General features: G+C 41.8%; 1 protein-coding gene across 5 annotated transcripts in view; it reads left to right on the top strand.

Moving 5' to 3' along the window:
- LOC115651895 (gamma-aminobutyric acid receptor subunit alpha-2) overlaps window positions 1-12862 on the top strand; it is a 328838-nt gene that overhangs the window by 302735 nt on the left and 13241 nt on the right. For all 5 annotated transcript variants that reach the window (XM_030563162.1, XM_030563166.1, XM_030563164.1 and 2 more), the window contains 2 exons: window positions 3558-3701; window positions 4571-4723. In XM_030563162.1, coding sequence (XP_030419022.1) covers window positions 3558-3701; window positions 4571-4723 — 297 coding nt within the window. The remainder of the gene's footprint in view (window positions 1-3557; window positions 3702-4570; window positions 4724-12862) is intronic.

Below are 12862 nucleotides of genomic sequence, written 5' to 3'. Positions count from 1 at the left end.
CTAATATAGCTATGTGTTACCTAAACTGTGTAACACAACAACATAACACCAGAAGTGTTACATAAAATCAACTAAGAAATAATAGTATATGGATCTTGCAGCCAGTACTGTCTGTGTGCAGAGAGAGAGCCCAGGATTTTGAGTACAAATAAATGCGTATTTGCCATGTGTAGTAGTAAAATAACAAGTTTTATATAGCAATGAACTGGTCTGAAGACAAAGTGTTATGAAAGGCTGAATTCCAAAGCAAAAGTATAAAACTAGAGGTAATCCCAAAACGTGAAACAAACCCATTGAAATATATCCTTGGACAAAGCTATCACTGTATAGCAGTACTTTATTTGTACACAGAGGTTTGAAACATATTTGTCTGGAACTGAATATGTTAGACAGAGTGAGTTTTTTTCTGCTTTTTGGTAACTGATTTGTTCTGTGTCTGACTGTGCTAGTGCTTATTTTGTTTATTTGGCTTCTCCCAGGCTTCAGGTTCTGTAGGAAAAGGAAGAATTGAAACTTGTTCACAATATTTTCTCTTTTGAAAAGCTGATTCTTTTCCTGCACATTGCAGGTCCCAGTGCTAAAGAACTGCTGGAGTTCGCACGCATGCCTTTGCGTATGCCCACTTTCCGTCTCTCTCGCTTCTTCTTACTCCTACTTTTTTCATTGTTTAATTTCTCTAAGTTATAATCATTTCTAGAGTCCCATGTATATTTCTGTTTTTAATGAGGGAGAGAACAAGATGATAAACATGAATAATTATAAAAATAAAGCTGAGCACCTGAGGGACTGTGGTTTACACATATGTGGACAAATCTTCAGCTGGTGTAAATCAGCGTAGCTCCATTGAACTCAGTGTCCAACATTACTGTCTGGAATTTCAGTATGAGGAAAGAGCTTAAGAGAGTCTGGCTATGCCAACTAGGGTTTTTGGGTGTGTGAACAAATTGTCATGAGGAGCGTTATGATCAAAGGGTACTGATGAGTCTAAAAAAATCAGAATGGACACTTAAGGTATGTCTAAAAGACTAGTGATGGGCCTGGGTCAGCTGACTGGGGCTGTGGGTCTATAACATTGTAGTGTAGACATTGGGCTCAGGCTGGAGCCTGGGTTCTGGTACTCTTCCCTCTTGCAGGGTCTCAGAGCCTGGTCAACAGCCTAAGTCCAAATGGCTACACAGCAATTTTATAACCCTGCAGCACAAGCAAGCCCGAGTTAGCTGACCTGGGCTAGCTGCAGCTGTGCCACGGGTCTTTTATTGCAGTGTAAACTGTCACTAAGGAGGATCATCAACCAGCAAGACTGTTGCAATCTCTCTGCCATACCCAGGATAAAAGTCAAAGTGAAAGAATCAGAGAAATCATAGGATAACAGGTGATACCAGAATTGCCTTACTGCATGCTTCTCAGTAACCTAACCCTAAATGGGAAGGTTAAGGACAAGGCTGTAATGATGATTTGTCAGGCAAGAGACTTCCAGCTGCATATATGTAGGAAGCTGACAACATACTATCCTGCAGGGAAGTGTTAACAGTCTCTGCAATTTTTGTCTCTGCTAGATTTTATTAGCCATGTGGGGTATGGCTGGTTGCATGAAGAAGCTCCTCCATGACCTTTAGAGCTTTCTCAGATGAAAATGACTGAAATTCAGCTATGTGATATATTGCATTTCTTTCTCCACCTGCACTATAGCCACAGCATAGGACTTAAATTTACTTATCGCTATCAGACTCTGAATGTGATTTCTTCCATCAGTGCTTTAGCCTCCTCTCTTCACGCCCCATTTGCCGATTGGGGATATCAGATTGGAAAAGTGTGTTCCTTTCTTTTACAAAATCAACTTAAAGGACAGAATTATATTATTTTTTGAATTTTATTCCCTTTGGTGGTTTTATTTGGATTACATGGACAATTTTTCTGAATCACTTTTTAAGTGTTGTATACAGCTTCTATTACGGCAATGGAAATATCTTTCCCATCTCATGGCCTTTGTTCTGCACAAATCTCCCTCCTATTGTTTCCTTTGTACCTTTCTCCCAATCTGCTCTTCATGTCTTGCTCCATGCTGCATCCCAGGCTTGAAACACCCTCCTACTTCTTGTGTAATAAACAGCCCCAAGCATCCCATGCAGCAAGTGTTAAGCCAGTATCCTAACAACAAACAGAAAAACACACTCTCACTCTGTATGACCACATCCACCTTTAAGGGACGCTAGAGGTGCTGAACATACTCAGTGTTTTTCTGTCTCCCAGTCATTGAAGATGCATTAAAGCTGGTAGTTTTGTTCCTTCTATTTTTAGTTTATGTTGGCAGTGCTATTAGTTTTGCAAAAAAAAAAAAATCTTGTGGGAGGGTTGGGGCTCCCCTGAGCCCCCACCAGACCCCAATTTAAGTTGTTTATAATGTCCTTCCCCTCTTTGCAGCTCATGAGGGGTTTTCCAAATACAATTGAACAAACAGCAGAAAGGTCTTTTTTCTCTCTCTTTCCCTTGAGCGAGAGGGGAATCAAAGGAAAAGAAAAGAGAGGCAAAGGTGGTCTGTCTCTTAGGCAGCCCTTTGGGGTTTGGTTTATCACTTGGTATAGTGTCTTTAATTAGGGTCTACATCCGGCTTCTTCTCTGGGGGTACCCTGCTTTTGACTTTCCATGTAGTTTCAAGGGCAGTGAGGCCTACGACTGTCTCCCTCTTAGTTGATCTGTCCCTGTGATCAGCAGTCTCTGAGATGTAGCAATCTTCTTCCTGTTCACAACCCCTTCCTATGATAATGTTCCTTTTTTAAGATTCCCTGCTCCAGGCAGAGTAAGCCTTAGAGATGTGCCTGATTGGTGCTGAATGAGCCCAGAATAGCTCATTAGTCTCCTCTCTACAGGAGTGAGGGTGGGCCCCTTCATAGTGCTCCTTGGCAAAGTGGGTATTTTCCCTTTTGCTATCCTCTAGAGTGTCCTGTGTGAGCAGCTCCAACATTCTGTGTCTCCCACTCCTTTCAGAGGGGCCAGGTTATGGAGTGAAATTTAAGGGGGAAAAAACAGGCCCAGAGACAGCAGGGACCAGTGACTCTTGGGTCTGCCTAACACTGCAACACCATATGTAGATATGAACATCAAATGAGCAGGAAACGCTTGTAGCTCATTTCAGACTCTATAGATGAGCAGAAACAAATTTCCAGAAAGTTAATCTGCTCTACACATAACAAATAATTGACCCAGGCGCCCACTCTGATTTGGATTTTAGGGCACATTTAATAAGTAATCTCCAATGAATATTTTAACCATTTATAAATAGATTTTGCGTGTAACTCAACAGCAATGGTATTCAGTTGGTTATATCAATGAAAATTAACACTATATAGTCCTGTGCTGCATGTATACCACGAGGCTTGCATACTTACATATTCTCAAGCAATTTAAATATTATTTTGCCCTGTCAGTCTTAGACTATAATGACGGTTTTAGCAAAATAATTAAGTAGTTCTCCTAATTATTTATGCCCTGAAGTTGCAAATTATGGACCCTTTTTGTTCTAAAATTCTGACAAAATATTTTCTTACAATTTCCCATAGATGCTTACACAACTTCAGAAGTGACCTACATTTGGACTTACAATGCATCTGATTCCGTACAGGTTGCACCGGATGGCTCTAGATTGAATCAGTATGATTTGCTAGGCCAAACAGTTGGAAAGGAGACAGTTAAATCGAGTACAGGTTAGTAAAATACATTGGAAGAAAAGGATCGTTGCTTTACAATAATAAGCAGAAGACGCTGGTGGTATTATGTCATTAGGCTGCCAAAACCAGTATTGGCAGTAATAAGATTACTCCATTTCAGTAATATTGTATACTATGAGCAGCCTGTAAGAACAATTTGCTAATTCCTTGACACTTAATGAAATAGCAAGTGTCAGTGGAGGTGACTGCTTCCTATCTCTGTTTCCACAGGGCTCCCATGAAATCTAATATCAAGGATTTTTATGAATCTTTGTAACCCAAACCTTGGTTAAGGTGAAAAATTGGAAGTGCCATTTTTTAGTCTACTACTTTCATGGTGTGATTTGATTTTTTTTTCTTCTCCTGGACAATGGATTATTAGCATTTCCTATTGGTATATCCCACAGGCTCATAGATATAGTGGACCCTTGCATCTGCATGGAGCCCTATTGACTTCAGTGGGACTTTGTATGTCCACCAATGTCTGCGCATGCATATGAACATGTAAGATTATGCCATGACAATGATGTTAGGGTTCACAGTTTTTTCCTTGTAAATATAAAAATTCACTTCTAGACTATATTGTGCAGGACAAATATTGGATCCAAATTTGCTCTCATTGAAGCCCATGACTACACTTTCTTTGAGTTCAGTGATAGTAGGATACAGCCCATAGAGTCAAAGTCAAAAAATTAATTTACATTCAGTAGGATTTTTCTGCCTAAATAGTTTTGTAGACTGCATCTACAGGCCATTTGTTTCACATATATGTACCATGCTACCTTTAATTGCCAGGAAAGTGAATTGTTTATGGAGGCTGGTAGTTCATTTTATAGGGTTTTTTGTTTTTCTCTTTCATATACTAGGTGAATATACAGTAATGACAGCTCATTTTCACTTAAAGAGAAAAATTGGTTATTTTGTGATTCAGACTTACCTCCCCTGCATCATGACAGTCATTCTCTCCCAAGTGTCGTTCTGGCTGAACAGAGAATCTGTACCTGCAAGAACAGTCTTTGGTGAGTATTCTGAGGAATACATGGCATGTGCATTAGGCAACCTCTGCAGCGGTCAGTTAGCATTTCTGAAACGAGCTGAAGACTATTTAGTTCTTTTTATTGGGTGGCTTGCCCTGTATGGGCTGGAGGGCCTGGGGCTAGCCAACCCTGCTTACTGAAAGAGTGGAATCAGATGATTCATAAAAAGTACTCCGAAGTGGCAAGCATGTGTGCATGCTTAGGGAGAGTAGAGACTTTGAGGATTGAGCAGAGTCTTGGGATTTGGGACTAAATCTCTAGCTAGGATGGGCTGGGAGCGGCCTGCTGAGGCAGGGGAGGCCCTGAGAAAACATGTTTGTTGGACTTTTTTTTTATTTTGAATTTACTTTCCGTGCATAAACCCAGAGCCCAAGGAGGATTCTTTTGACCACAGAAGAAGTCTGTGCAAGGGGCCTTGAAGAGGAGGGAGCAGAGGTGGGCTTCCACAGATTGACCTCTGGCCATGAAGAGTGCTCAGCAGGCAGAGGAACTTGTTACAAAGATCCTTTCTGATTCAAGTTTATTACAGAAAGTGACAAAGTGCTGTTGTTTGTAGAACCTTCAGGTGCAGGCTACAGCTCTCCTGACAGTCCTGAGGTTTTTCAGGAGAATTAGCATATGAAAGTAGCATACAGAGATTTCCTTGCCTTTTTTTTTAAAGGGAACAGTTTGCATATAAAGTAATAAGGCTCTAATCTTGAATGTTTTCAAGTTAAATTTTGTATTTATATTGAGGTTTAGCTCTGAAATATTTCATTTATACTATCAACAAATGTTAGTGTTGTGTAGATTTATATATACTTCTAGCTCTATTTATAAACTAAGCAGAATGGAAGTCCCACATCATTTGAAAATATTGCAGTGTGCAAACTGCAGTTCTTTTTCTAGTGAACATGTGCTTCTGGGCCAAATCCTTCCCCCTCAGCCAAACCAGAGTGTGACGCAAGGAGGGAGATAGTGAATGGGTTCAGCAGCTGAGATCAAGGAGTTCTGTCTATCTCATATACTTACATGCCCCCTGTTACCGTAGTATCTAAGTGCCTCATAATTTCAAATGTATTTATCTGCATGCCTGTGAAGTAGAGAAGGACTATTATCTCCATTTTACAGGTAGGGAACTGAGGCACAGAGAGACTACATGACTTAGAGTCATAGAAATGTGGGGTTGAAAGGGATCTTGAGATCATATAGTCCAGCCCCCTGGGCTGAGGGAAGACCGCGCATACTAGACCATCCCAGAATGGTGTTCGTCTAACCTGTTCTTAAAAAACTTCCAGTGATGAATATTCCATTATCTCCCTGGGAAGCCTGTTCCAGTACTTATCTATTCTTATAGTTAGGTTTTCCTAATATCTAACCTAAATCTTCATTACTGTAGATTAAGCCCATTACTACTTGTCCTACCTTCAGCAGATGTGGAGAACAATTGATTACTGTCCTCTTTATAACAGCCTTTAGCACATTTGAAGACAGTTTTTAGGTCCCCCCTCAGTCTTTTTTCTCTCTCAGAACTAAACATACCCAGTATTTTTAACCTTTCCTCATAGGTCAGGGTTTCTAACCCTTTTATCATTTTTTTTGTTCTTCTCTGGACTTACTCCATATTGTTCCTTAAGTGTGGCACCCAGAATTGGTCACTGTACTCCAGCTGAGGCCTCACCAGTGCCAAGCAGAGACAGTTACTTCCTGTGTATTACATTTGATGCTCCTATTAATACAAATCAGAATATTAGCCATTTTTTCAACTGCATCCCATTGTTGATTAATGTTCAGTTTGTGATCCACTATAGCTCCCAGTTCTTTTTCAGCAGTACTGTTGCCTAGCCAGCTATTCCGCATTTTGCAGTTCCTTCCTAAGTGAAGTACTTTCTATTTTTCTTGAATTTTGTCTTGCTGGTTTCACTCCAGTTCTCCAATTTGTCAACGTCATTTTCAGTTCTAATCTTGTCCTCCAAAGTGCTAGCTTGGTTCCATACACAAATTTTGTAAGCATATCCTCCACTCCATTATCCAAGTTATTAATGAAAATAGCAAATAGCACCAGACCAAGACCCCTGCGAGACCTTGTTAGATGTGTTCTACCAGTTTGATAGCAAACCATTGAAGAATTGTGCTAAAAGAGTAGCTATCAACCAGTTGTGCACCCACCTTTAGTAATTTTATCTAAACCCCATTTCTCTAGTTTGCTTATGCAAATATCACATGGGGCTGTCAAAAGCCTTACTAAAATCAAGATATATGACATCATCAGTTCCCTCCTCCCTCCCATCCATTAGGTCATTAACCTGGTAAAAGAAAGGAATTAGGCTGGTTTGGTATAATTTGTTTTATACAATTTCATGTTGGCTATTCCTTATTACTCTGTTATTCTCAAGGTGTGTATAACTCACTCACTCACTCATGCCCGTCACCCCAATCGGGGTATGGGCCGCCAACCACAGATCTCCAGAGTCCTCTATCCTGGGCCATTCGCTCTAGCTGGTTCCAGGTATAGCCCATTTTTTTGCTATCAGCCTGAAGGTTGCGTCGCCAGGTGTTTCTTGGACGGCCTCTTTTCCGCTTGCCTTGGGGGTTCCACCGCAGTGCCTGTCTGGTGATGTTAGTTGGCTGCTTACGTAGTGTATGTCCTATCCAACCCCACCTTCTCCTTCTGATTTCTTCCTCTCCTGGGAGTTGACAGGTCCTCTCCAAGAGGTGGATGTTACTGATGGTGTCTGTCCAGCGGATCTGGAGAATCCTTCTGAGGCAGCTATTAATGAAGGTCTGGATCTTCCTGATGGTTGTTTTGGTTGTCCTCCAGGTTTCAGCTCCATACAGTAGGACTGATTTCTCATGGGAGTTGAACAGTCGAATTTTTATTGCCAAAGACAGCTCTCTGGAGCTCCAGATGTTCTTGAGCTGTAAGAAGGCTGCTCTTGCCTTACCAATCCTTACTTTGATGTCTGTGTCTGTGCCAACCTGCTGGTCGATGATGCTACCTAGGTAGGTAAAGGACTGCACTTCTTCCAGAGGGCTTCCATTCAGTGTGACTGGGTCATTGCTGATGGAGTTAATCCTAAGGATCTTGGTCTTGTCCTTGTGAATGTTGAGGCCAACCTGTAATGACCTGGCTGCCACTACGTTGGTCTTCTCTTGCATCTGCTGTTTACTGTGCGAAAGGAGTGCAAGGTCGTCAGCAAAGTCCAGGTCATCAAGCTGGGTCCACAACGTCCACTGGATTCCGTTCCTACGCTCATAAGTGGATGTCTTCATAATCCAATCGATGACGAGGAGAAAGAGAAGTGGTGACAACAAGCATCCTTGCCTGACTCCAGTTTGCACCTGGAAGCTGTTAGTAAGCTCCTTCCATGGATCACTCTACAGTGTATACCGTCATATGAGTTCTTGATCAGGTTCACCACCTTTGCTGGGATGCCATAGTGCCGAAGGAACTTCCAGAGGGTCTCTCGATCCACGCTATCGAACGCTTTCTCATAATCAACAAAGTTGATGTACAACGAGGAGTTCCACTCAATAGACTGCTCGACTATGATGCGAAGCATTGCTATCAGGTCCGTGCATGATCGGTTCTGCTGGAAACCTGCCTGTTCATCTCGTAGCTGTGGATTGACGCCATCCTTCATTCTCTCTAAGAGGACTCGGTTGAAGACCTTCCCTGGCACCGACAGGAGTGTGATTCCTCTATAATTGGCACAGTTGCTAAGATCTCCTTTCTTGGGGATTTTGAAGAGATGTCCCTCTTTCCAGTCCACCGGAATCACTTCTTCTTCCCCTATCTTCTCAAAGAGGGGGTACAGCATTTCCACTGAAGCATCTAGGTCTGCTTACAGGGCCTCTGCTGGGATGTCATCAGGTCCAGCCGCCTTCCTATTCTTCATCATGTGATGGCTTTTCTGATCTCATCTCTGGTTGGTTTATCGCAATTAATTGGGAGGTCCTCGTTGGCTCGGTTGATATCTGGTGGATTTGGTGGTGCTGGTCTGTTCAGGAGTTCCTCAAAGTGTTACGCCCATCTGTTCATCTGTTGTTCTATTCCTGTTATAGACTTTCCCTGCTTGTCTTTAACGGGACGTTCTGGCTTGCTGAACTTTCCAGACAGTCGCCTGGTAGTATCATACAGCTGTTTCATATTACCGCTGTATGCGGCCTGCTCCGCTTCTGCTGCCAGTTCATTCACATACTCTCTCTTGTTCTTCCTGATATTTCTCTTCACTGCTCTGTGGGCTTCAGCATACTCTTTTTGAGCTTTGGCCTTTGCTGCTCTAGTCCTGCTGTTATTGACCGCTGCCTTCTTCTTCTTTCTGTCTTCTATCTTGATCAAGGTCTCTGCTGTGATCCACTCTTTCTGCTGGTGTTTCTTAATTCCAAGCACTTCCTGGCATACTGACCTAAGAGTCTCTCTCATTTTCTGCCATCTGTTTAGTACACTGTCTTCCTCTTCCTCAGACCGATCCTGTAATACTGAAAACTTATTCTTCAGCGTCAATCCAAAATCTTCCTTGGTCTTATGGTCCTTCAGAAGGCTAGCATTGTACTTCACTCTTCTGTCTGACGTGTCTATCCAGTTCTTTTTCAGCTTCAGCTTCAATCTGGCCACCACTAAGTGATGGTCGGACACTGCATCTGCTCCTCTTCTAACTCTAACGTCCTGCAAGGATCTTCTGAACTTCTTGCTAATGCAGACATGATCGATCTGATTTTCTGTCATGCCTGCTGGTGATACCCAGGTACTCTTGTGGATCCGCTTGTGAGGAAAGATGCTACCTCCTATGACCAGGTTGTTAAGTGCACACAGATCCACAAATCTCTCTCCATTTTCACTCATCTCTCCCAGAGCGTGGGTCCCCATGACTTGTTCGTATCCTGTGTTGTCAGGTCCAATTTTGGCATTAAAGTCTCCCATAAGGATGATGATGTCTTTGTCTGGGAGAATCTCTAATATTTTCTGGAGTCTGTTGTAAAAATAATCTTTGTCCTCCTCTTCTCTGTCATTAGTTGGAGCGTAGCACTGAACAACATTCATCTTAATCCTCTTTATTTTAGTTCTGAAGGATGCTGTGATGATCCTGGGACCATGTGCCTCCCAACCAATCAGTGCTCTCTGTGCTTGCTTGGACAACATGAAGCCTACTCCCTGTGTGTGCGGTGTGTCGCTCTCTTCATGTCCTGAATACAGCAACAGCTCTCCTGTCAACAGTCGTCTCTGTCCCGCTTGCGTCCATCTTGTCTCGCTAATGCCTAATAGGGTCAGGTTGTTGCTCCTCATCTCTGCTGCAACCTGCGCCGTCTTTCCTGACTCGTACATGGTCCTCACGTTCCATGTGCCCATGGTAATCCTCCTGGTTGCAAGAAGGGTAATGGGCTTAGTGGCTTCCTCACGGTTTTTACCACCCAGCGTCATGCATCTTCGAGTTGCATCTTCCAGGGTAAAAGTCTCTGTTATCTCTATTGTTGGCATTTCTGTAGCAGGTTGATTTTTTACGAGGTGGAGTTGCTAGCCCCACGCCCAACCCTCCTCCTTTATCCTGACTTGGGACAGGCAGATGGCCCCAAAGGACCTCTCTGGTGGAGTTAGGTGTGTATAAATTGATTTTTAAATATTTTGTTTCATTATCTTTCCATGTATCAAAGTTAGACTGAGTAATCTGTAATTTCTTGAGTTCTCTTTGTTCCCCATTTTAAAGACAGGCACTATGTTTGCCATTTTTCAGTCCTATGGGACCTCACCCATCCTCCATGAGTTCTCTAAATTGATCAGTCACTAATGTTTCTGAGATTACTTCTAAATCAATAAATCACACTAGCAGGACATAAATGGAACTCTGAATATATTTCACTAGGGTACTTAAACTATCTCTCTGAAGCAAAGTGTGATTATGAATAAAAGGGAAATATTATTACACTTTGAAAATAAGATCACTTATTTAGGTGTCTAATATGGAGTTAGATGCCTACATTTGAAAATGTTAGCCACGGTATTTTATTTTTATGTAAGACTATTTCTTCTTTGCTATTCCATAGATATAATCTACTATCTTTATATTAGTTAATCATTCAATGTCAAGAACAAATCTCAAAAGCAGCAAATAATGTTAATAAACTTGAAAAGATTTGGAAAAGTAGTATAATTGGCATTGATAACACAAATATGAATTTTTAACACTGGTATCATGTCCGGCTTCATATATGGAGCAGATCATGGAAATTAATAAGATCAACTTGTTCCAAAATAAATGCCTGTGGAAGATTTTCATAGTCCATTGGACAAAGGTTCTTGCAACAACACACATTTTAGGTAGAACAAACCAACCTAAAGCATCAAACATGGTAAGATGATGATGATGATGATGGACATATTTAGAATCTGATTTAAGGATGCCACCAACAGGGCTTTCACGTCATGTGAAAATATGGACACCACCTGGGAAGAGAAAAAGAGAGCAACCTAGAAAAACATTATGTGGAACAGTAGAGAAAAAAGCCAAATCCATCATGATGCTCAGAAGCCTGAATAGACATGCATATAACCAAAATAAATGGCAGAAACTGGGGGATGTCCTTTGCACCTGGGGTTTAGAAAGATAAAGCGTCATTAGTATAAGAGCTCTATAATGGAACAGAAAGCTGTGTTAGTCAATGACAGATACATGGCATGGTTTCCTATGTCTGTAGGAGTTTGGCAAGGCTGCATGCTGCCACCATTGTGGGTCCATATCAGTATTGATTGGTTGGTGGCAGTTTTGGATGGTGTTGAGCTGAGCACCATTCTGCTTTGAGGTCATGAATATACCAATGACGTTGTCTTGTTGGCTCAGTTCAATGAATCGCTGCAGTTGATGGCTGGTCTGGTCAGGCAAGAAGTAGCCTGCGTTGGTCTGGTTATTAATCAGAATAAAACAAAGGCCCTGGCCATTACCATCAAGCAGCCTCCAGCTTCAGATTGTAACCAGCTCAATATTAACCTGTCAGGACTAGAAATCAAGCAGCTGGTATCATCATATATTGATGTGGGCAGCATCATAAACAATGCTCAAGGAGGCTCAGACACCCATATAGCAGCAGCTTCTGTCGTGTTTCAGGCCCTTCATCAGTACCTATGGCTGCTTTATGGCTGCCAATCATGTGGGTGTCAAAACTTTAGTAGTGCAATAAAATAAACTGAACATAGAGCCAGGCCACTTTAAAGATCTAGCCAGAGATTGATCTCCAAGGAAACCCATGTCCCTTTGGGATTTGTCATGATGGTGGCACTAAGATGTTCTTTCTTGGAAATTATAGGGAAGCAAAGTTAAAGTTGAGGGACCTCGCATAAGGCAATAGTCAGAGGGACACCTTTTTGTAAAGAAGCAAGGATCTTGTGAAAATTATTTGCAAAGCCTTTTGCAGGATGAAAGGGAAAATAAAATGATTCTGTACAAGAACTTCCTTGAGTGGTTGTTCTCTAAGTGAAGGTTTCTTAATGTTATTTTCAGAGTAGCTGCTGCTGCCTAATGTAATAGTGTTAGAATGGGGAAGAAAAGAATGAAGGTTGTCTGCCTAGTCTCCTTTTCCCGTCACAATCCTCTCTGAGAGGGAGATTCCTTGCTTAGGGTCTGAAGGGGAACAGAGACAGCAAAGGCAGAAGGGGACTGAACAGACCCACTCTGTGCTTCCTTTCCTTTCCCAGTGGTGCTTAAAAACACCCTGCCAGTAGAGGAGACATACATAGTGGAGCCCCATTCTGCAGAGCCTGGATGACTGATTTCCAGTGATGGAGGATCTTGCTGAGTTTTCCCTCCCTGAATTCTCCATTCTTTGGCTGATGCTGATATTCCTTCCTGTACTCCTGTGGAGTTAATAATTATTCCTGCTCTTTTCGGGATCTGATTTTATTTCCTCTTAGTAACTGTAACCAGTTATAACAAATATTTTTTGTTTGCAATATTTGAATTGTGAACTATGAGATGCTATTAGTAATTCTTTTTTGTCACTGAGGCTCTTTTGACTGTGTCAATATTAGTGTGGATATATTTATCTCTGGTATGTGTACAACTTTGTATTGTTATATTGTTTCTTATCCGGAGACACAAACATTTTTAATGGCATTCCAGAGATGGAAGAGTTGTATAATTTTGGTGACTC

Source organism: Gopherus evgoodei, chromosome 5 (assembly GCF_007399415.2).
Source record: "Gopherus evgoodei ecotype Sinaloan lineage chromosome 5, rGopEvg1_v1.p, whole genome shotgun sequence".
In the NCBI taxonomy this organism is placed as follows: domain Eukaryota; kingdom Metazoa; phylum Chordata; order Testudines; family Testudinidae; genus Gopherus; species Gopherus evgoodei.
The sequence above is the reverse complement of the archived record's forward strand: the minus strand, read 5'-3'. Positions and strand labels throughout refer to the sequence as shown.